Genomic DNA, 25,481 nt, shown 5'->3' on the forward strand with positions numbered 1-25,481 from the left:
TATATATAATACTAAGATAATAAATATTGTAATAATGAAAGGCAACTGTTACGGTGCATATCAGTTCCTTGTTTCGTCATCGATCTACAGACAAACACAAACTGCGTTCATGTTTTATTAATAACGAAAGCTTGAAATCGAGCGGTGTCCAACTGTCAGCGTATAAACCAGCGGCTCACTTTGACGCCAATGCAGTGCGGCGTTTACAGTTTAAATCCATTTAAAGTTACGTTTTATTTTTAACTTTTAAGGAGATATCTTTAAAGTGACGCAGTTTTTAGCTTTTAAGGAAATTATGTTTCAACTGATCGAGATTTTAATCAAAAGTTACATACATAATCATATTAAGTATTCGTAAAAAGAATTCTACAAGGTATATTTCTGTGAGTCATAAAGTTCTTGGGCTCACCAAGAACTTTTTGACCTGGTTCCTCCTTTACCTTTCTACTATCGTACCACAAAGTGTCTTCAAGATCTGCAGCCTACACCCGTGCGTAGTGGAAATTCCACGGACACGTGCGAAATGATTTGCCTCCTCGTTTTTTACTTGAACCGCTAGAATATGGAACGCCCTTCAGATTCCCACTGCACCTTTAATACAGGTAGTTGCCTTCAAGTCAAGAATGAATAGACATCTTCTAGGCAAGCACGCTCAATCTTAGGGCGCCTTCAAATCATATTATAATTTCAATAGATGAACGGACGCGTGGATGTAGCGCCGCAGTCGCGCGTTTTTTTATACTATCATCACTTGCCAGCAGGTCTAATCTGATTGTAGCCAAGTACTAGTCTTTTTTCAAAAATCTCTACGACTCCGTAAGTTATATTTTTAATTGATTTCAAAAAGGAGGTTATTAGCATTAACGTTTTAATTAAATTACGTAGTTCAGAAGAAATATAGGTATAGTGTCTTAAGACTATCGTGTCTTAAGACTATCTTGTTTTAAGACTGACTTGTCTAAAGTCTGCAGTGTGACTCCAAGGCGTCATGTTACAGTCAAGTTGTCATGCAGCAACAAATTACCTTTGACAGTTAATTTGTTCTGGCATTTATTGCGTTTTAAGCATTTTAAAAGCTATTACATTTCGCTCGGCTCTGATTTAATTAAACGCTACAAAGAAGCTTAAATGTATTATATTAACAAGCAATCATGTCTTATTTGTTTTACGTGTATGATTTATTAACCGCCGACCCAAAAAGAGGGGTGTTACAAGTTTGACTTGTGTATCTGTGTACCTGTGTATCTGTCTGTGGCATCGTAGCTCCGAAACTAGAAGTTATGAGTTCTTTTCTAGTTACTGTAACCTTCACTTGTCGGGGGTGTTATAAATTTTTAATTTAAACTTGTACCTAATATAGGTGCCTAAGTGGTTAGTTAACTAATATACCTGATCGAAAAAGCTTTGCCGCCAAGCAATGTATAGAGATCAGATGCATGGCCAATAGCTTTACGGGCTGTTTAAGGCACGGGGGAACAAGATAGACCAGTATTTTTTATGACGAGGTTGTAACACCACAACTTAGACTATATAACATACTCTATCCACGGAGAGAAGTTAGTGTAGGGCTCTCTCTGTTACGTAATTCCATACAAGTGACAAATACAAAAAATCAGTGGGCGTTATCAATTTTGAATGATTAACCAATCACAAACATGTTTTGCAAATTCGCCCGAATTGACTTGGATACTTCATTTTACTCGGTCCACTTTTGTTACTTTACATGTCTAGAAAACAAATGGATTCACAACCATTAAATTTTTTTAACCCCCGACCCAAAAAGAGGGGTGTTATAAGTTTGACATGTGTATCTGTGTATCTGTCTGTGGCATCGTAGCTCCTAAAGTAATGAACCGATTTTAATTTAGTTTTTTTTTTTGTTTGAAAGGTGGCTTGATCGAGAGTGTTCTTAGCTATAATCCAAGAAAATCGGTTCAGCTGTTTGAAAGTTATCAGCTCTTTTCTAGTTACTGTAACCTTCACTAAGACTTGTCGGGGGTGTTATAAATTTTTTAATTTACACTTACTTAATAAATGATGATGTGATAGGCCCGTTATTCACATAAATAAACCTCTATTTGAAGGCTATCAATTCTCAATGTGCCAATACCATGAACACGTAATATTTTTATTTCACGACAACACGCACGACGGACGGCGAGCAATTTTGATTTATTGATAAATAATTGCTCTGATGATGGCACCGGCAATTAGCTGAGACCATTGAGTTGTAGACGATGGAGATGCAAACGTCATACATTTGGAGGCATACTGCTGTAGTTTCACGGGTACAGCGAGCCTAGACTTAGAGCAATCACCTCTGATTGGTTGGCACTCCCTCATTATTGGCTAAAATGCACAATTGCAACAGGGATCATCATGATCAACCAATGGCCGAGCCACTCCTGAGAACGGGACTCCCCAGTGCAGATTGGCTTTCACACACCTTTGAGAACATTATGGAGAAGTCTCAGGCACGTAGGTTTCCTCACGATGTATGGGCATGCACCTATAACTTTTCAAAGTTATTTGCTTTTTAAGTTATTAAATCTCACTGGTTTTAATGGTGAAGAAAAATATCGTGACGAAACCTGCATGCCTGAGTGTTTTCCATAATATGCTCAAAGGTGTGTGAACTCTACCCATCCGCATTTGCCTAGCGTGGTAGACTATGGCCTAAACCTTTCTCATTCTGAGAGGAATCCCGTGAGGATAATGACGATGATGACGATTACTGAAAAACAGAGTCAAAGTACATGACATGAATGACTAACAGCATGACCAAACCGTTCTCTTGTTTACCAATAAGATTGAGCTGGTTGGCGGAAAATCACAGCCTCTAGGAAATGACATCTCTCTGGCCGAGACTTGAACCCACGACCGTTGCGTAACAACTCGACGCACCATCACTAATGACAGGGCTTTGTACCCACGACTTATGTAAATTTAAATCTGTAAGGAATTTACAACTCTACTGTTATAAAGATAAAGTTTAAAGTTCGATTTTTAACCGACTTCCAAAAAAGGAGGAGGTTCTCAATTCGTCGGGATCTTTTTTTTTTTATTTTTTTTTTTATTTTTTATGTATGTTCCCCGATTACTCAAAGACCCCTGGACCGATTTGGAAAATTTTTTTTTGTTTGAAAGGGTATACTGTGCAGGTGGTCCCATATAAATTTGGTAAAGATCTGATGAATATCTTCGGAGATGGAGAACAGAACTCCTCAATGGATAAGAGCAAATTGCTCGCGATCACTGTAATAGCTTAGTAAACAGTAGGGTTTTTACTACTTAGTAAACAGTGGGGCCACTAAAAATTGTGAAATAAAAAATTTTCAAAAGAAAAATAAAACCGACTTCAAAAACCAAAAACACTAAAAAGTAGAAAATAATTTTTGTTTAGCTACACATGTAATGTACCTAGGTATGAAGTCGGGCGAGCTTCACTCTTGGATTTCTAATTTTGTTTTAATATGCTCGCTCGACTTCATACCTAGGTACATTACATGTGTAGCTAAACAAAAATTATTTTCTACTTTTTAGTGTTTTTGGTTTTTGAAGTCGGTTTTATTTTTCTTTTGAAAATTTTTGTTTATTATAATAGAGCCCCTTTTCAAAGATTTATAAGAACGTGATTCCCTGTAGTATCTTGGGCGACGTAATTATAGCAAATCGATCAAGTGCAACTTGAACTCATTCGTAGAGGATTCCGTACCTTGTGAAGTTATTTTAGAGAATTTCTATTAGACCTACCATGGTTATGTTATGTTCTCGGTGGCGTGTAAAGTCTGCCGATACGCCCCTGGCCAGCATGTTAGATTATGACCTAAAATATTATTAAAATACGAGAGAAGACCAGTGCTCAGTAGTGCGCCGGCGATGGATAGAGATAATGAGGTATCAGTTACCAGAATTTCGGTTATCTCTTATTAGTCTTATTTCGATGATGTTCTACGATTTTACAAACGTATTTTAAAAAAGGAAATCTTTAATAAGGATTTCGTTTCCTTTTCGAGTTACGGAACCCTATAATACGTAAATAAATAGTATAACAACGGATTACAAAACCTTGGTCAGACGTTCACTTTTTGTGAATAAGTACCTAAAAAGGAGACTCAGATCTTAGATTGGAGACGACCTCCAGGATGTTTCCAAACTTCAAATACGTGCGAAGAATAACATAGTTCCAAATAACATGAAGAAATCACTTTGACTAACTTATATTAACAATTTATAACACCCCCGACAAGTGAAGGTTACAGTAACCAGAAAAGAGCTGATAACTTTCAAACATCTGAACTGATTTTCTTGGATTATAGCTAAGAACACTTTCGATCAAGCCACCTTTCAAACAAAAAAAAAACGGAATTAAAATTGGTTCATTAGTTTAGGAGCTACGATGCCACAGACAGATACACAGATACACACGTCAAACTTATAACACCCCTCTTTTTGGGTGGGGCGTTAAATCACGTGGGGCGTTATAAAGGCGAAAGTTTGTGTATATATGTGTGTATGTGAGTGTATGTTTGTTACTCCTTCACGCAAAAACTACTGGACGGATTGGGCTAAAATTTAGAATGGAGATAGATTATACTCTGGATTAGCACATAGGCTACTATTTATCCCGGAAAGTCAAAGAGTTCTCACGGGATTTTTAAAAAACCTACATCCACGCGAACGAAGTCGCGGGCATCAGCTAGTATAAAATAAAACAGATTCAAGGTAAGAATATTCAAAGTATTTATTTCTTTGCTTCATTCATTATCAATATCTCAGATGCTTGTCGCATTTTTAACAAGTGTAAATTAAAAATTTGTAACACCCCCGACAAGTGAAGGTTACAGTAACTAGAAAAGAGCTGATAACTTTCAAACGGCTGAACCGATTTTCTTGGATTATAGCTAAGAACACTCTCGATCAAGCCACCTTTCAAACAATAAAAACTAAATTAAAATCGGTTCATTAGTTTAGGACCTACGATGTCACAGATAGATACACAGATACACACGTCAAACTTATAACACCCCTCTTTTTGGGTCGGGGGTTAATTAAATTAGTAATTACCTACCTCCCATACTAAGCGAGCGTTTTGACGTTTGATAAAATGTCACTGATTTGACTAGTATTAGTCATCATCCCTATTGCACCCAGTAAAAAATGTCTAAATAACGATACGTGGTTTTCCACTGTAGCCCGCTATTCTGAAGCACACATTATCATAAGTTTTCACATTAACGCGCTTGTGTAACAACAGTGACGTAGCAGCAGCGATGACGAACACGAATCGGCGCCATTACCTTGATGAAGAAAGTATTTTATTACCCCAAGTTACGCAATACCCGCTAATTGCTTCCTAGGAGGCAATACGTAGCTACTGAAAACAACATGCGATTCCGTTTTCACAATGTGAAGAACTAGAGAATGCCCGCGACTTCGTCCGCGTGGATTTAGGAACTGTTTGATTTTCCGGGCTAAAATGCTTATGTCAATTACAGGGACGCAAGCTACCTTGGTTCCAAATTTCATGCAAATCGGTTAAGCGGATAAGTATTTAGGAATCCCGTGGGAACTCTTTGATTTTTCGGGATAAAAGTAGCCTATGTCCATCCCCCGGGATATAAGCTAACTCTGTATCAAACGTCAAAATCGGTTAAACTGTTGGGCCCTGAAAAGGTAGTAGACACAGACAGACAGACACACTTTCGCATTTATAATATTAGTATGGATAGTATGATTATTTTAACCTTCCATTATTCTGAATCAGAAATTAGATACACTGATAACTACTGAGTAAAATTACTGTAACAAAATCATCTAGTGCATGGTAATTGCCATTTACTGAAAATGTGTATTCAAAATCAATTTCGAACTCCGATTTAGCAAAATGGCGACGGGAAATCGCTGATCTGAAACGGGAGGGCCGCCATTGTCTCCCGGAAGTGAGGCTTTGCAGCCGTACCCCCGGAAATGGCCTGTGGTATGGTGGTACGTACACTGACCATTGGGGGCTTGTAATGGTGGGAATAGGGGATGTCGGATTTGGGGGTGAAATTAGTATGCACGTTTGTAACATCATGTTCTTTGTAACTTCGCATATCCTCTACATCAAAGGTAACAGACAGACAGACAACGAAGAGATCGTATAAGGGTCCCTTTTTTAACCCCCGACCCTAAAAGAGGGGTGTTATAAGTTTGACGTGTGTATCTGTGTATCTGTGTGTCTGTGTATCTGTCTGTGGCATCGTAGCTCCTATACTAATGAACCGATTTTAATTTAGTTTTTTTTTGTTTGAAAGGTGGCTTGATCTAGAGTGTTCTTAGCTATAATCCAAGAAAATCGGTTCAGCCGTTTGAAAGTTATCAGCTCTTTTCTAGTTACTGTAACCTTCACTAACACTTGTCGGGGGTGGTATAAATTTTTAATTTACACTTGTTATTCTTTTTGAAGTACGGAATTCTAGAAACGGTAAAAAAGTATGACCTAATAAATAATAGCACTTCTAAGTTCCAAGACTCAAGAAAATAGCAAAATTAGATGCGATTCCCATGGCAACAGCGACTGTACTGTGAAGGAGAAAATCACTTCGTTTAAAATGCGGAGAGCAAAAACGCTCTACAATGGCTGAACCAGGCTCTTGGACGCAAAGTACTGAGGTAACTTGAGTATTAATTTGTGAAGCCCTCGCAGAATAAATTAGTAACCAGGCGACTTAGTAAAGGTAAGTCAGTGGGAAATTGGAACGTCATATTATCACCTCATTCATATTTATATTTTATTAACCCCCGACCCAAAAAGAGGGGTGTTATAAGTTTGACGTGTGTATCTGTGTATCTGTCTGTGGCATCGTAGCTCTTAAACTAATGAACTGATTTCAATTTAGTTTTTTTTTTGTTTGAAAGGTGGCTTGATCGAGAGTGTTCTTAGCTATAATCCAAGAAAATCGGTTCAGCCGTTTGAAAGTTATCAGCTCTTTTCTTACTGTAACTTTCACTTGTCGGGGGTGTTATAAATTTTTAATTTACACTTGTTCAGAGTAAAATTGTCTACGATCTTAATAAGTAGTAAATGAGTAAGTACATGCAGTCTAAATTAATATTCAAATAATTAATTCACGTCATCATAACAATAATTTAAAAGCCATATGCTGCAGAAATTTTATTAACGAAATTTGCACTTCAACACAAAAAAATTCATACGGCACAGAACGAAATTTCGGATTCATTTGCCAAAACTAAGTACTTAGTAATAACTTGAACCTATTTACAATGACTAGATTTAACTAAGACAAGATTGCGGATTTTGTTACAAATTAGTCCGATAGGTACCCAGGATATGTTTCGAAGCAAAGTGTGTTATAACAAGTGTAAATTAAAAATTTATAACACCCCCGACGATCCAAAGTATTTGTGAGTTTTCCAAAACGTCATTTTCAAATAAATAATTATGTATTTAGGCAACGTCCATCTTGACAGCTTGACATTTGTCTATTGACATAATATTAAGAACCTAACGGTTATCTAACCTTCTTTTCTACAAGAAAACTAGAAAAGAGCTGATAACTCTTAAACGGCTGAACCAATTTTTTTAGATTATAGCTAAGAACACTCTCGATCAATCCACCTTTCAAACAAAAAAAACTAAATTAAAATCGGTTCATTCGTTTAGGCGCTACGATGCCACAGACAGATACACAGATACACAGATACACAGACACACAGATACACAGATACACACGTCAAACTTATAACACCCCTCTTTTTGGGTCGGGGGTTAATAAAATATGGACAGATTACAAAACTCAACAACTTTACTACTCGTTTAAACAACAGCATAGCGGCGTTAGTAAAATAAATCGTTAAACAAAAATTAGTAAAGAATTTCTAAACGACAAAAGCAACACGGTATTTGCTGTTGGAGGAAAAAAAACTACGCAATTAATAAACTGAAAGCGCTTTGTAGTATGAAAAAGTTAATTAAATGTCTTTGTTAACAGGGCTCTTTCCGTCACATACTCCATACAATCGTAGTTCCAATTTCATTTGAATATTAAGCAACCAAAGTCCATGACATTTTCTATTCTAGACATATTCTAGAAACTAATATCTGTGCCTGTGGTGTTTTAGATTTTTCTAAAAATATTTAGTTTTTAAATTACAGGGGCTCAAAGGTTTGTATGTAAATTTTTAAGACCGCATAACTTTGAAACCGAATATTTTAACAGGAATCTGGAAAACCACAGGCATAGATATTAGTTTCTAGAATATGTCTGCATTTTATGGACTTTGATTGCTTGATATTCAAATGAAATTGGAACTATGTTTGTATGGAGCGAGTGACGGAGAGACCCCTCTTAAACGAAGGCAACAAAAATTGACTTTTTCTACGGAAAAATATTTATACAAGACGATAATATATCGTTGACACTATTATTACGATTCAAGTTATTATAATACTTCGCTAGAAATGTGATAATAGTGCCAACATAATAAGCTGTTACATAAAACGTTGGCACTATTATCACGGTATCATGGTATTTTGTAACTTTTCGGAGTTGTGTTAACTTTACGGAAAAGGGTCAATGTTGACTCTCATCTACATCATTTAGATCATCAACCCGTTGCCGGCTCACTACTGAGTACAGTTCTCCTCTCAGAATGAGTGGAATAACAGTATACCACGCTGCACGCTGGCTCAGTGCAGATTGGCAGACTTCATACACCCTTGAAAAACCTTATGGAAAACTATAAGGCATGCAGGTTGTCTTACGATGTTTTCCTTCACCGTGCGTGAGAGGTGCGTGCCCGGGATCGAATCCCGATCCTCCGAATAGGAGTCCAACGTCTTAACGACTAGGCTATCACCGCTATCTTTTTAACCCCCGCCCCAAAAAGAGGGGTGTAATAAGTTTGACGTGTGTATCTGTGTATCTGTCTGTGGCATCTTAGCTCCTAAACTAATGAACCGATGTTATAGATGAAGGAATAGAAGAAATAGAAGAAGTTCCTTACATACGACACATTTCTTTTTTTATTCATTATAGGCACACGCTTGACCACAATCCCATCTGATGGAAAGTAATGTGGCCTAAGATGGAACGCGTTTACCTAGAAGATGCTTATTCACTATTGTTTTAATGGTACCCGGATTATAATTGGCAGGGAACACAGATCGCGGAAGAGTATTCCAAACCTTAGCCATGCGTATGAGGAATGATGACGCAAAAAGTTTCATTTGAATAAAAATCTTATCTATTCTATTCTATTCATGCGCTTGGACCACATTTCCTGTCACTTGAGCCACAGCAGAAGCCCGCGGGGGTCAAATAAATCTATCGGAAGGCTCTGTCGGGCGCGGGCGGCAGACATGAAAGTCTTAATTTATCCCGTTTTAATTGTGTGCAGGCGGCGCACTGATAAATGCACTTGCCTTTGTTATGTTATTGATATCATTTGTTGTAATTCATACCGGGTACTCGAAGAATATCGGAGCTAAAACAGAATTTGTTACAACTGATAAACCTATTCAAAAGTAATAAGCAAACTAAACCGTATACTTTTTTTTACCCGAAACTTCGTAAAAGGTCTTACTTTTCTAAATGAAAACGATCCTTATAAGACATACTATTCGAACTCATATACTTTTTGATTATTATTATTTAAACGTTGTGTTTCTTTGTTAGCTTATCCGCAATAACTACGCAAAGAGAGCGATATACATAATCGTATAGTAAGTATATCGGTGAATGAGATTGCTATAGGCTACTTTTTAACCCCCGACCCAAAAAGAGGGGTGTCATAAGTTTGACGTGTGTATCTGTGTATCTGTCTGTGGCATCGTAGCTCCTAAACTAATAAACCGATTTTGATTTAGTTTTTGAAAGGTAGCTTGATCGAGAGTGTTCTTAGCTATAATCCAAAAAAATTGGTTCAGCCGTTTGAAAGTTATCAGCTCTTTTCTAGTTACTGTAACCTTCACTTGTCGGGGGTGTTATAAATTTTTAATTTACATTTGTTATCATGAAAAGAGAAAAAGTTCCTACGGAATTTTCAAAAAACTAAATTAACACTAAGTCATGGGCATCATTTAGTACATAATAAACAAGCATACTTTTCAGGAAACTCTTATGAAATGGATGGAAACAAATCACTTTCTATTCTACTTACATGGTATGCACACGTAGATACTAGATGCGGTATAGCTTAATTATTTGGAATTTTTAACTAAGTTAGACTTTTAAAATCAAAATAATGTATATAAGAACAAGTGTAAATTAAAAATTTATCACACCCCCGACAAGTGAAAGTTACAGTAACTAGAAAAGAGCTGATAACTTTCAAACGGCTGAACCGATTTTCTTGGATTATAGCTAAGAACACTCTCGATCAAGCCACCTTTCAAACAAAAAAAACTAAATTCAAATCGGTTCATTAGTTTAAGCGCTACGGTGCCACAGACAGATACACAGATACACAGACACACAGATACACAGATACACACGTCAAACTTATAACACCCCTCTTTTTGGGTCGGGGATTAAAAAGAGTAACTACACTATTAGAAACGAAAAACAGTAATAACTTACAACTTTTATTTTACTTAACGTTTACATTACCAGTAGAAATCAACAGTAGGTTTTTAGTTCATCAAGAGAGCATGGTTTGTCACAGCACTCACTCACAATCTGCCGTTTCCCTCTCCCCATACCTCTTGCTTTCTGTGGAGCGACCTTCCAATCGTACTCATAATCAATAGAGTTTGGATACCTCTCTTCTGAGTCAATAGAGTATGGGTACCTCTTTTCCGAGGCAATAGAGTTTGAAGATCTCTTTTCTGAGTCTAAAGTGTTTATGATCCTCTTGTCTGAAAGTACAGAATTTTCTGAAGTCGTTTCTTGGTCAATAGAGTTTAAAGACATGATCTCAAGATTCATAGACCTTTTTGCTGAGTTGGCGAGCCTGGTTTTTTGGTCCATGTAGTTTAACAAGCTCTTTTCTGAATCGTCAGAGTATGAAGGACTCATTTCTTCCTCTATAGAGTATGTGGACCTCTTTTCTGAGTCCTTAAAGTTTGAGTACCTGTTTTTAGGGTCTTTGTAGTTTGAGGAACTCTTTTCTTGATTTCTTTTGTTAGAGGACCTTTTATCTGATGTAGATGGTTCCTCACAGATTAGAGCCAATGCCACGGCGAGTCGTCTGCCACAGTATTTTCGTACTTGAGCTTCAGAAGAGAGGCACATTAATGCAATCACGGTGAGGATTACCAAAATCTGGATCTTCATTTTGATTGGATTTTCTTGGGATTTTTTTGATAGTAGGTAGTTCTTCGATGGATGCGGTGGTTGAAGTGTGATACAGGGAGGGAAATTCATGGGTTTTATACTCTAATTTAGGTCATTAATATTCAGTGAGCTAAGGTGATCCTAATGAGACCTGAATACGCAGTGTATATGTGGGTAGTTTGTGATAATTATCTCATACTTGGATGTCAGTTTGATACACGTGGGGTTGTTTCCTTGTTCTCTAATTATGCAGTGACGTCTTAAGTGACCTATAAACTGCATCCCTTGTTAATTCATCATTATTAATAATAGGTTCAATATTCAATACCTGATTAGGTAGATTTAGGACATTTTTTTTTTAACTGGGTCAGGCCTTGGGTATTAGTTAGCCAGGCAAATCTTCGAAAAAACTACAGTTAAGTTTACTCGTTAGGTATGTATTTAAACTTGGCTAGTCGTGTATAGGAGTTTTCTGATAGTCCATGTAGAGGAATGAAAATATTGAAATCCTCCTTTTTTTTGTAGGTAATCTTCTGTGTTTAACGTTGGTTGGGCCTAAATATCTGGAGTATAGGCAAAACCTATGTTGATAGACGACATCCCACTAGTTGTTGGGAGCCGCTGGATTCGGGTAACGAAAGACCGTGGCGTATGGAAGTTCCTACAAGAGACCTATGACGTCTATAATTGGGTATTTTCCTACTTTTGAATTTTATAAATATTACTACTGTATTATAAACTAGGATAAAAATAATGACGTACGCTGAAAAAATATTAAAATCCAACAAAGATTTACAAAGTTACTGGCATTTTAATTTTGGTGTGAGAGGGTCTTCTGTCCCTTTTTCGCAAAACGAAAATTTGTATGAAACCGCACGAAGCTACTAAGGCATTCGCACGGAATGACGTCAAAATGCTATTATCGCTATCTCTGTCTAATCTGAAATATTTAAATGCTTATAACTTTTTTGTTATTTGATCGATTTAATTAGTTTTTTCAGATTACGTCATTATTTTTATCCTAGTTTATAATAAAGTAATAAAAAAATTAGAGTAAAATACCCTATTGGTTGATGATGATGATGATAGGCATAACTAACTTCATTTTTGGATGTACAGACCACCGATAAAAGTATATGTAATGCTGCCGATATACACCTACGCACACAATCACACAGAATAAAGTCTTTTATGTCAACTAAGTCGATCCAGCGTTTCCAAAGAACGCATTGAATGCCTTTATTGGAGGTTTATTAGTTTCATAGGCCTCGCGAGGCGTTTCGGATTACTCTCGGTTTTACTGCGCGTTGGTTACGCTTAGAAAAACTACAAAAACGTGAGAACGCACTAATAGTTTTACTCAATCGTTACTAGGATTTTGTTTTAACTTGTCATTTTTTAGGCTGAGTACGCAAATGTTTACTAACATTTCTGTTGACTACAAAAGAAGCTCAAAACTTTATACTTATCCATACTTAATATTAGGAATACGTCTGTGTGTCTGTCTGTAGTGTGTCTGTCTATCTGTCTATCTATTTGCTTTACACGGCCCAACAATTTTGGATGAATTTTGGCTCCTTTATTTCCTTTGGTTGGTACCGTATTGGCAGGCTTTACGTAACTTTAATTATGAAGAATTTAAGCATGCAGACTTTCTCACGATGGGTTCCCTCACCGTTAAAACAAGTGTTATTTAGATCACTCTACATCACTATCCATATTTTAATGTGTTTGTTTGTTCGTTTGTCCTTCCATCCGTCGCAATGAAGCAACGAATCGACATGAGTTTTTGCATGGATGTAGTTAAAGACTTGAAGAGTGCCATATGCTACTTTTTATCACGGAAAACCAAAGAGTTCCCACGGGATTTTTAAAAACCTAAATCCACGCCGACGAAGTTGCGGGCATCAGGTAGGTAGTAGAAGAGATTTTATATTCAGAGCCAGCTTCCACATTAGCATGAGGAACAGTGTAGGCCCAGGCGGGTATAAATCCTGCAGTCTGTTATCGGGCCATTATACGCGATAACAATGCCACTTTAGATAAGCGAGATCTGGCGATACGATTCAGGGCGAATGGGCCGCCCGCTCGGATTATTTAGTCATTTACCAACGTGATAATGACTTTATTTTACTTCTAAATAGTATTCCATGGATGCCTTTTATTCATTGATTTATTTATTGAGCCTCAATAGCTCAACCGGTAAAGGAGTGGACTGAAAACCGAAAGGTCGACGGTTCAAACCCCGCCCGTTGCACTATTGTCGTACCTACTCCTAGCACAAGCCTGACGCTTAGTTGGAGAGGAAAGGGGGATATTAGTCATTTAACATGGCTAATATTCTTTTTTAAAAAACAAAATAAAATAAAAAAAACAAAATTCATCTACTAGAATCTAGATGGTGCCCGTTACCAGTGGGAACTCTTCTTTTATGAAATAAAATGCGGTCTATGTCACTCTCTAGGTCTTTGACTACCTATATCCATGCAAAATATCACGTCAATCCGTAGCTCCGCTGTGACTTGATCGAAGGACCAACAAATAAAAAAACACACTTTTGCATTTATAACAATTACGTAGTGAGTTGTGGTCTGCACTATTATGAAGAGGTAAAGTTTTTAAGTTTGGATGTAGGGTCTAATCTTCGGAACCTTTGTCCCGTTTAGACCCTATATCGAAATCCGATCCGATTAGATCCGATTCTAAAATTCTTTCACTGATAGATAGCGACATTATTCGCTAGTCTTATTATGGACTCTACTCTATTTATGGAGTCTATAAATTTTATTATCCTATAAAATTTTAATCAACGAATTTTGTTTATTTGTTTGTTTTGCTCGAGACAAAATCAAACTTTTTGCATGGTCTAGCAAAAGCTTAGCTTACACAAGAGATTTATGAGCGAGCGGTCAAACAGTCGATTAGCATTCAGACCGCGATGCGTGGAATGAGAAAATTATGAATATTTCGAGAGGCGGCGCGATTGTTGGAAATTACTTTGTTTTTCATACCTAATCATTTGTTTTATGGCGGAACGGTTGAAGAATTTCAACGACTTAATATGAATTTTCGGATATATTCGGTGCCTAAGGCACTTGCCCCATTATTTTCCTGCTCAAGAAACTATGAATCCGTTTCAACAAACGAGACAAATAATATGTTAATAGTTGATCGCTGACTGTGCACCGTGCATACTGCCTGCTAGAACTTTCTATCCACTAGTACCTATCACAGCGACACGAGCTATCAAAGAAAAATATCGCTCAACCACGCTGATAGATAGATACACTCGCGCAGTTTAGTTTAGAGATTAATTAAAGTGTACTTTAATTAATCTCTACGCAAATTAATACGCAAATTCTACTAAATTAATAATTTACCTATAGGTATAACAAGCCATTACACCTCCATCGCAATCGCATACTCGCTCACAGCCCTACGACAAAACTATCCCAACTACACACACGCTTCTCGTTGCTCGCCAACACGTTTCTAGTCTTTAGTTTAACTCGTTTCGAACCCTCTGCATATGACGACTCAAGTCTGATCATTTAGAAGCTAAGCCGAAATTCCGAAAAATATGTCCATGAACTAAGTAGGTATATCGACTACTTCATACTCATATTATTATCGAGATTGCATTTTTGCCTTCAGTTAAAAAAGAGGTTGTATAATTTTCTCGTCATTACCAAATTAGGCGAGAGTTGAGACCACATTATACTGCAGTATAATGATAGGTCAAAATATTGGAGCCATGTTAATATTATGGGATATGATTCGTATCGCAGCGGCCCAGGCGGAGGTGTGATACCGCCTTAGGCGCGCCTACAAAGTTGGGTCTAAGTTAAAAGCTGCAAGAAAATGCTTTAAAAGTTACGTTACGTTCCGGTACGATGTCGCATAGAACTGATATGGGTGTAACCCTGCCTAAGGTTGAGATCTATAGAACGAACTTTGACTTAGCTCAGACTTAAGATACTGTTAAAACAAGACATCGTTATACCCGCTGGCATAAATCTGTCTCGTTTTAACGGAAACTTAAGTCTAAGCAAAGCTAAAGTGCGTTCTATAGATTTTAACATTAGTTACTCGCTCAGTATTGTCCGATGAATAAAATAATGTATCTCTTTTATCAACGATCTTTATGTAGTAAGTACTAGCTTATGTAAGTCTCAATTTCCGCGTGGACTACACAAATTTTTAAACCTATTATTTTACCCTCTTAGGGGTTGAATTTTCAAAAATCTTTTCTTAGCTGATCTCTACGTCATAATAGCATGTCATATTTGAGCCTGATCCGCTCAGTAGTTTGAACTTGCGTTGATAGGTTAGTCAGTCACCTTTTCCTTTTCGACATTTTCCAGATAGATTTAAGATTATCAAAGATAGACCAAATCAAAAAAATCGGACAAACAAGAGGTGTACAATAGTACCTATTTTTATTAACCCCCGACCCAAAAAGAGTTTGACGTGTGTATCTGTGTATCTGTCTGTGGCATCGTAGCTCCTAAACGAATAAACCGATTTGAATTTTGTTTTTTTTTTGTTTGAAAGGTGGCTTGATGGAGAGTGTTCTTAGCTATAATTGAAGAAAATCGGTTCAGCCGTTTGAAAGTTATCAGCTGTTTTCTAGTTTTCTTACAGAAGTGTTTGTGTCGGAGTTTTTTTTTTTAATTTTGAGTTATGAATAAAATGATTTTGATTTTGATTCCATCATCATGATCAACACATCGCCACACACACGAGTAAACCATTCAAAAATCGCTAAAAGTTATGGTTTGCGCCACAAATTAATTTGTCCGTCCGTTGGGAGATGAGTATTAACTATTAATAGTTTGATTGGATCAGCTCTTATCGTTAATGTGGGGTGTTATAAGTGGCTCGTTAATGCACTCCGCACTTTCTTATTGCCCCATTACTTATTATAGGTATTGATTGTCAATTAATTTAATATCCGTACTTCCATAACCATACTATAATATTATAAATGCGAAAGTGTGTCTGATCTCTACCTTGTCATGGCCCATTCGTTAAACCAATTTTGACAAAATTTGGTACAGAGATATCGAATATCTCGAAAATGGACATAATATAAGATACCATTTTTAACCCCCGACCCAAAAAGAGGGGTGTTGTAAGTTTGACCTGTGTATCTGTCTGTGGCATCGTAGCTCCTAAACTAATGGACCGATTTTAATTTAGTTTTTTTTTTGTTTGAAAGGTGGCTTGATCGAGAGTGTTCTTAGCTATAATCCAAGAAAATCGGTTCAGCCGTTTGAAAGTTATCAGCTCTTTTCTAGTTACTGTAACCTTCACTTGTCGGGGGAGTTATAAATTTTTAATTTACACTTGTTAAATTATAGATCTTTGGATATGGCTATGGATGGTCTATGGATCGTAAAAACGAGATCGGAATTCGGTGATGAACGTAATAATGATAAATTAATCTGCGACTCTACAAGCTTTTGTAATATATTTTGAAAATAGAACGGCATAGTAAGGGCAGAAGTGTACCAAGAGCAATAAAAAATGTTAGTTTTTTTTTATACTCGTATTTAATAATATTTTGACAGTTTTTTTCCACGCACATGCAAACTGTGGGACTACCTTCCTTCAGCGTTTTCCCCATCAGATTTTAACATGGGGTTATTCAAGGGGCGGATCAACAAATACTGAAAAGGCGGTAATACACAAAGCAATTCCTTTAGTGTTGTAAATGTTCATGGTCGGCAATAATTATATCATCAGGTGGGTCGTCTGCTCGTTTGATCCTATTTATGTAAAAAAATCCAAGAAGTTAAAATAAAGCTCTTTCTAGAAACTTGAAGTTCTATATAAGTTTTTTCGAAACGTAGACCCTTCCTAAGAAAAAAATTCAGGAATTTCAGCCGACCTAAGCTGGGACGGATCAGCTAGAATCTCGTAAGTATTTTTCCCTTATAACTTAGCTATCTGTTTCTGTTTTTTTACCTGTACTTTTCAGAAAATTTGTATGACATTCTTTTGAATAAATTTAAAAATACAGGCTTGTTGTGTTTCAAACCTTATGTCTTTTATAATCTGTCGTAACCCATTTAGTTACAAAAAGAACTTCTCGAAGAAATACAACAAGCTTTCACGTTATAATTCATCTGCGTTCATTAATAATAAAGTCTCTTTTTATTTGCATTTACTAAAATAAGCATGAAATAATAGATGACAAGATTCAAAGTGTTAGAATCCAGAGCTGTAAAGCAAGTTTTTCTACGCTTATTAAAAAAACAATTCATATAATTTTGGAATGAGCAATGAGGATGTTTGTCGATATCAAACAATGTTCAATGAATTTATTAGATCTCTTATGTATGCACTTAATGATTGCAAGCATGAATTAAAAAAAAAAACTACAGGAACAGATTAAAGAATAATTATTTTAAAGTTAATGATAATAGTTAAATTATCTATACATATATTTTAAGTGCGTGAACGCATTACTTAAAGGATGGAATAAAATTGTCGAAGTTTAATTTGCGTTCAGAAAGTAATGAATTGCTCATTGTGTATTGAAAGGTTCCCGTTTCAGAACGCGATACAATGGCGGATTAGGGCTGTCTCTCACAAAAGATAAAATCTATAGTTGCTTTGGTAAATAATAGAGCTTCATGATAAGCTTTACCTAAAATGACTTATGAAAATATTATAATGCATTTATTTATTTACTTTGTCTGCAATATACATTGTAAACAATTATATATAGTCACGAGATTTTGAAACAAGAAAAATTTGATACTTTTCTTTCAGCTTTGAAATAGATATACAAAGACAAAGATCCTTTCTTTTTTATCAGTTATACAGCGATCACAACATTTATTATAAGAGCTGAAAAATTTACAGACAGACATAAAACTACGATATCAGCATTGATTTCTTCTTAATCTTTGTCTTAATAATATTCGGTTTTACTCAGACTGAACTTATTGAATTAAATTAAGAAAGCTTATTATGTTTTCAATCATTTGGAAAACCACAAGTGTTGACAACCCTGTTTCTCATTCCTGGCTGAATGGAGCATTCGGAATTTAAATAAACACAAATCCGCGGCGGTTCATAAATTCTGTGACTCCGTGTTACTTTAAAGTTTAAATACATTCGAATTTTGAAAGTGCAGCGAGAGTTTTAAAAATGTGTGTGACATTTTAAAACTTTTAACCAGTGGTGTCCAATTAATTAAAATTTTTGAACGTTAATTTATTTATTTATTTAATTAACTGTATCGTATGTTTTTCAGTCTTAAATCAGACTAGAGGTGGGATTTCATGATTTTGTTTTTGAGGCATTATTTTGAAGAAAGTTCTTGTAAGACCTAAGCCTTAGGTCAGACATTTTTCATTACAATCTTTTGGTTTTTCACAGGATCTTTCGGATATTTTTTATTTATGTTTATCAGTGGTAAATGCATTTAAAGATTTAAATTACTTGTTAAAGTTTATTTGTATAACCCATGTATAACCTAAGTTATAAGTATATAAAAGTTATTCTATTTCTATGTTGAAAAACATTTTTTCTAAAAGTAGAGAAAAATAGGGTCTCTATAAAAAAGATTCCGACGAATTGAGAACCTCATCCTTTTAAGAAGTCGGTTAAAAAGGAGAGCGTTGTAACTTTGTTAGAGTTTGCATCCTTTTATTTTTATATCAAACATAAGGACCTCTTGTGTCTTCAAGTCGGGTGCAGATTCGCAAATGAAAGAACCATTACGATTTGAATTTAGAACGAGTGAACCCATGTGAATGGAAACGAGCAATTAGAGATGCTCATACGCTTACTTACTACTGCAGGGTACAAATAGCACAGATTCATAATAAATGAGATAGCATAAAGATAAAGAATACTTTTAGGGATGTCAAACGTCGATTTTTCGATTTTCTTTTGTCGACAAGTTCAATACGGTACGATACGCTACGGTTCACCGTAGGCGAATGCTACTTACCGACTATCTACCTTTTGAAAACAACTAAATAGGCATGCGCTTGACTGGAATCTTATCAAATAGTAGGTAGGTGATGATGTAGTTTAAGATGGAGCTCACCTGCCTGGAATGTGCCTATTCACTCTTCTCTGAAAGTCTATTATGGGCAAAACCGAAGCTGTAAGTTTACTATTGAAGTATTGATGATCATGTCAATTGAAGAAATTAATGAAACTAGTTCATTATTTATGATTAATAATATGTATTCCTATGCCAAAATACAGCGTTCTAGTACTAATAAGTCAAGTAAAAGTGGACTGATGGACGACAGACAGACGGACATGGCGAAACTATGTATAAAGCTTCCTTGTCTAGGTACTACGGAACGATAAAAAATAAAATTACAATAGAGATGATGACTACTAGTCAAATCAGTGACTTTTTATCAAACGTCAAAACACTCGCTTAGTATGGGCGCTTCCATGAAATTCACAGATGTGACGTCGTTTACGTGGATTTTACGAATTTTGGAAGACCCTATTACTAATAATTCCTAAGAAATAATTTATTTTTGACATTGGTAGGTATCATCCCAATCATGTAAATAAACCACAAAGTACGTTACACACCAGAACAAACCATTACAATCACAATCAGCGACAATCCACTTTAATGTGATTACTGATTGTCATTTATTGTCAAACAAGTGAGCCAAATGATGTCACTCTCTCGCCGACCAATAAAACTACTATTTGTTCTCTTTAAAATGCAATAACCATAGATAATGAGCACACATGAATTGCGAAACGTGTATAGTGTGACTTGTGAGAGAGATGAAGATATCGAATATGTTATATTTAATAGGGACTGGGAAAACTCGGACGAAGAATCAGGTGGACTTAACAGACGAGTATACCCGAACGGGAGAGCAACAAAACAAATCATACTTACGAAAGTTACGAATGAAAGTTCCATCCATCCATCCATCCATCAGCCTGTATGCGTCCACTGCTGGACATAGGCCTTTCCAAGAGCGCGCCACCAAACACGGTCCTCCGCCTTCCTCATTCACCCGCTCCCCGCCACCTTCTTCAGGTCATCGAAATCAAAATGAAAGTTCATGTTTCTTAATTTGCGCTTACAACGACGAATTTATAACAGAAAACTAAATGCAAATAATATTCGCAAAAAATTACTATCACAGAGGCACAACAAAGTTTTATGCACAATAATTTTTGATTTATCATACAAAATGTCAAACACTTTAGTTATGGAACCCTCAGTGCGCGAATTTGACTCGCACTTGGCCGGTTTTATAGATTGTTGACAACCCACGTCCAGGCCACTATAGAATACATCATAGATAAGCAAAGATGAATTTCCTTTTGATAGATAAACTAATAGGCGGCGCATCGCTCATAGTTTTATGATAAATATTATGTATCTATGTAATTAAATGAAGCTCGAATATTTAAATGCTTCCTAAAAACCGGCCAAGTGCGAGTCAGACTCACCCATGCGTACCATCGTACAAAACTATGAATTTTTTTAATTTGCACGGCGGCCATCTTTAATTGATTATTATTTGTAATAGCGGCAATAGAAAACGCACCGTGAAAATTTCAACTTTTCACCTATTACAGTTTATGGCATATAGCCCGCTGACAGACGGATAGCGGACGCTAGTAGGTAATAACGTCCCGTTGGCATCCTTAGGGTACAAAAAACGAAGCCAAGAAAATTCTGAAAAGGCAAGGATACACTTTTTCTTTGACTATCGTCATCACACTAATATTATAAAGGCGAAAGTTTGTATGTGTGTGTGTGTGTGTGTGTGTGTGTGTGTGTGTGTATGTTTGTTACTCCTTCACGCAAAAACTACTAGACGGATTTGGCTGAAATTCGGAATGGAGATAGATAATATCCTGGATTAGCACATAGGCTACTTTTTATCCCGGAAAACCAAAGAGTTCCCACGGGATTTCGAAAAACCTAAATCCACGCAGACGAAGTCGCGGGCGTCAGCTAGTATCCCATAAAACACCATCTGTTATAAACTTCCGAAGTCCTGCAAGTATGGTGTAGGTATGGTGTCCACAGCACAAATTACTCAACGAGGGTGAATCGATATTATTGAATTATGTAGTGCAGGCGTCCCTTGCTCCACATTTGTTCCTTATTCACTAGAATAAAGCTCACGGGACATTAACGGAGCTGAAAAGCGTGACAAATCTTTTTTTAGGGTTCCGTACCTCAAAAGGAAAAACGGAACCCTTATTTATGTTTTTTTCTCCAAAAATTGTATATCGTTTAAGATAGAGTTAAAACGACACAGAGGTATATCTCTCACATGAATCTGTCTCGTTTTAACGCTCTATTCTAGCCTAGAGAGAGTTAGGCCGGCAAGAAATTCAACAGTGTTTTTTTTTTCAAAAAGGCGAAATGTAACAATACTTAGCTATGTCTATCTCTATGTAACAAATTATTAAAGCTGTGAGCAGCTGAAAGCAAACACTTTGCTTTCATGCAACTTTTTCATTTTTGCAAAATAAACTGAGCTTTCTTTATAATTCAACAAAACGAAATTCGCGTTTCCTTTACATTTTGCTTCACAATTTGAACATTATGCAGTTTACTCACACGTCGCTTGGTTTAATCTCTGCCGCAATGTGCCTGTAGCCTAACAGTGCAAAGCTTGGACACAGGATTAAATGAGCTTTCTTACTTAAGCAGTTTATATTTAACGTGTAGTGTAGTTGTTACAAACAATAGAATAGGAAACAATTACGAGATACGCAACAGGGGAGTCTAATGCAACTTTAAAATCCGGTCAAGCGCGAGTTAGACTCGCACATGAAGGGTTCCGTACCAACGGACTCGCATACGTAGGTTCCCTACCATCTAACAAGATGCACCTAACATTTTTATATAAAACACGGCAAGTTAATTTAGTAAATTAATTTTTTCGTGAACACATTTTAAAATGTGTAGATAGTGCGATGTAACCACAAATTCATGGGTTTCCGATTTTTTCCTTTACTTGTGATAAAACCTACCGACCTTTCAAACATGATTTTAGGTCAACAGGAAGTGCCCTATAGGTTTTCTTGACAGACACTGAATGAACCGATTTTAATTTAGTTTTTGTTTGAGTGTTTTTTGTGAGAGTGTTCTTAGTTATAATTCAGGAAAATCTGTTCAGCCGTTTGAAACTTATCAGCTCTTTTCTAGTTACTGTAACCTTCACTTGTCAGGGGCGTTATAAATTTTTAATTTACACTTGTATATGGATGTACTTAGTTGTGATTGACATGTAATTGAATCACTTATTGATCACATATTATCAGACACACGATATAATAGGGTCGTGCGAGCATTATGTTTGTAGGGCTTCATCAGTGGCGCAACACGGATTGTGTTGACGCTGGCGCCTAAGCTTACCGGAAAAATAAAAATGCCAGGGAAATTCACGATTTTTAACCCCCGACCCAAAAAGAGGAGTGTTATAAGTTTGAGTGTATCTGTGTATCTGTGTATCTGTCTGTGGCATCGTAGCTCCTAAACTACTGAACCGATTTTAATTTAGTTTTCTTTGTTTGAAAGGTGGCTTGATCGAGAGTGTTCTTAGCTATAATCCAAGAAAATCGGTTCAGCCGTTTGAAAGTTATCAGCTCTTTTCTAGTTACTGTAACCTTTACTTGTCGGGGGTGATATAAATTTTTAATTTACACTTGTTATGTAACAAGTACCTAATACCTTGTTCAATGAACTTGTAAATAAACTTTTAGAGCCTCAATAGCTCAACGGTTATGCAGCGGATTGAATTCCGAAAGGTAGCCGATTCAAACCCCACCCGTTTCACTATTGTCGTCACAAGCTTAATGCTTAATTGGAGGGGAAAGGAGAATATTAGTCATGATTAACATCACACTAATATAATAAAGTAGAAAGTTTGTATGAGTGTGTGTGTGTGTGTGTGTGTGTGTGTGTGTGTGTGTTTGTGTGTATGTTTGTTACTCCTTCACGCTAAAACTACTGGATGGATTGGGCTGAAATTTAGAATGGAGATAGATTATACCCTGGATTAGCACATAGGCTACTTTTTATCCCGGAAAATCAAAGAGTTCCCACGGGAATTTTAAAAAACCTACATCCACGCGAACAAAGTCGCGGGTATCAGCTAGCGGCAGATATTCTTTAAAAAAATTGAACCAAATGCTTAATTTACTGAAACAGACAAATCTGTATGGTGCAACATGCAGCATGTGATATGCACCGCCCGCCCACTACTAAACATGCAAGAAAAGACAACCAGCAGGTAGGGAATGCGCACCACTACCACGCAGCACCACACAGATCCCCCAAAATACACTCCATTCACGTTTTGCTCTAACATCAGGGCATCCTCAAGAAATGTAAACCTTACAATTCACAATAATTGAAAAAAATATTTAGAAGGCGGACGGTGCATGTTGCACCATACATATTTGTCTGCGTCAGCAGATGGTAACGTGGGACCCCAACATCTGTAGGTTTTTAGGGTTCCGTACCTCAAAAGAAAAAACGGAACCCCTTATAGGATCACTTTGTTGTCTGTCTGTCTGGTAATTAAAAAAAATATGTTTCAATTTTCAAAGTATGATAACTATACCAAGTGGGGTATCAAATGAAGGGGCTTAACCTGTACATTCTAAAACAGATTTTTATGCATAATAGTTTTTGATTTATCGTGCAAAATGTTGGAAAAAATACCCGAGTACTCGCACTTGGCCGGGTTTTAAATCTATGTGCCCTACCCATTGCCGTTTTAGCTTCCCAATCCGTTTTAGCTGTGTCGGTTACTCTGAGTCTCTTATGGATCTCCTCATTTCTAATTTGATCGCGTTGAGATAGGTACTACAAGCATATATATATCTCGAATCCATATGTCATCACTGGTGACATGCACTGTTCGAAGACTTAGGTTTTCAAGCACCGAGGAATTTTAAAAATTCAATTTCATTATTTCTCTGAAATAGAAGGTACTTTCTGAATACTAAGATACTATTCATAGTAAAACAACTAAATAATACATGTAATTACATCCAATTATAATAACCGGCTTCAAGTATCTCGTACTAATAGTCGAGCCCCGTGATTTTACATCCAATTAAGCCATTAATTGGTTTAGAGCTAATGAAGTTTGGAGCGATTTCCGCAGGAGGTGGTGTCTCGTAACTTTATACCTATCGTAACTCCTTGAGAAGGAGTTTTATAGACTACTAGCGACCCGCCCCGGCTTCGCACGGGTGGACATTTATTTTTTCTATTTTCCGAGATAAAATATAGCCTATACGGATTCGGAAGAATCCCTCTAAGTAATGGTAAAAGAAATTTTGAAATCGGTCCAGTAGTTTTTGAGATTATTCAATACAAACATACAAAAATACAAAAATACAAAGGTTTCCTCTTTATAATATTAATATAGATAACTAAGAGCTTTTAACAGGAGTTTAATTATTATACTCCAGAGATCAGACTTTTTTTATTTAGATACAAGTTAGCCCTTCAGTTAATTAGTCAATCTCACCTGGTGGTAAGTACCTAATGATGCAATCTGAGATGGAAACGCGCTAACTTGGAAGGGGTATGGCAGTTTTTATTAAACCCATAGGAAGGAGTACCTTCCAGGCTAGTTTGCTTCCATCTTAGACTGCATAATCACTTACCTCCTGGTGAGATTTCAGTCAAGGGCTAACCTGTATCTGAATAAATAAATAAATAAAAATTCTACACGGTATCGTACCGAAACGCTAAATCGCTTGGCGGCACGGCTTCGCAAACGGACGGTCCGTCTATTGGTCTGTCAGTGGACTGTAGTCTGTTTATTGTTATGAACCGTAACAGGTAAGGTAGAGAGATAAAGTTTTCAGTGTGTATTTTCATTACCGCTATAGCAAAAATAAGATTTTTTTTAAATCACCGCCTAATCATAGTCTTATGCCTTTAAGGGCGGTACCAAATCCTTTCTCTGTGAGCGACTCGAACTTGACCGATTTTTTAATATATTTTTCATTGAACTCAGTAGAGGGAGTGCCAGATTAGCTATAGCCCGTTCAAATAAAGGTATATTTTCACTCGTGTTTGCAGTTCGGCGCGAGAACAATCGAGTTATTGTGTGTGCTTTTGCACGTTGATACTGCAGTGCAAACAGTGAATCGAGCGATAAAATTTTATATTTTTCTCTAAAACTACCTGTCAAAGGGTGCTAA

General features: G+C 36.5%; 2 protein-coding genes and 1 long non-coding RNA gene across 4 annotated transcripts in view; 1 reads left to right on the top strand and 2 right to left on the bottom strand.

Annotated features, from left to right (window-relative positions):
- Nucleotides 1–25,481, top strand: part of LOC123868012 (netrin-B-like) — a 167,653-nt gene that overhangs the window by 41,314 nt on the left and 100,858 nt on the right. The gene's annotated exons all lie outside the window — the stretch shown is intronic.
- On the bottom strand, nt 1,928–20,177 carry LOC123868017. The gene is made up of 3 exons (XR_006796554.1): nt 20,108–20,177; nt 6,990–6,994; nt 1,928–1,938 (listed from the first exon to the last, which is right to left on the bottom strand). It is a non-coding gene; the product is annotated as an uncharacterized LOC123868017 (long non-coding RNA).
- LOC123868016 lies at nt 10,574–11,541 on the bottom strand. Its single transcript, XM_045910348.1, has one exon. It carries the CDS (start codon nt 11,370–11,372, stop codon nt 10,626–10,628), a length of 747 nt encoding a protein of 248 aa, XP_045766304.1. The 5' UTR covers nt 11,373–11,541; the 3' UTR covers nt 10,574–10,625.

The sequence above is a fragment of the Maniola jurtina genome, chromosome 9 (genome assembly GCF_905333055.1).
Source record: "Maniola jurtina chromosome 9, ilManJurt1.1, whole genome shotgun sequence".
Lineage (NCBI taxonomy): Eukaryota > Metazoa > Arthropoda > Insecta > Lepidoptera > Nymphalidae > Maniola > Maniola jurtina.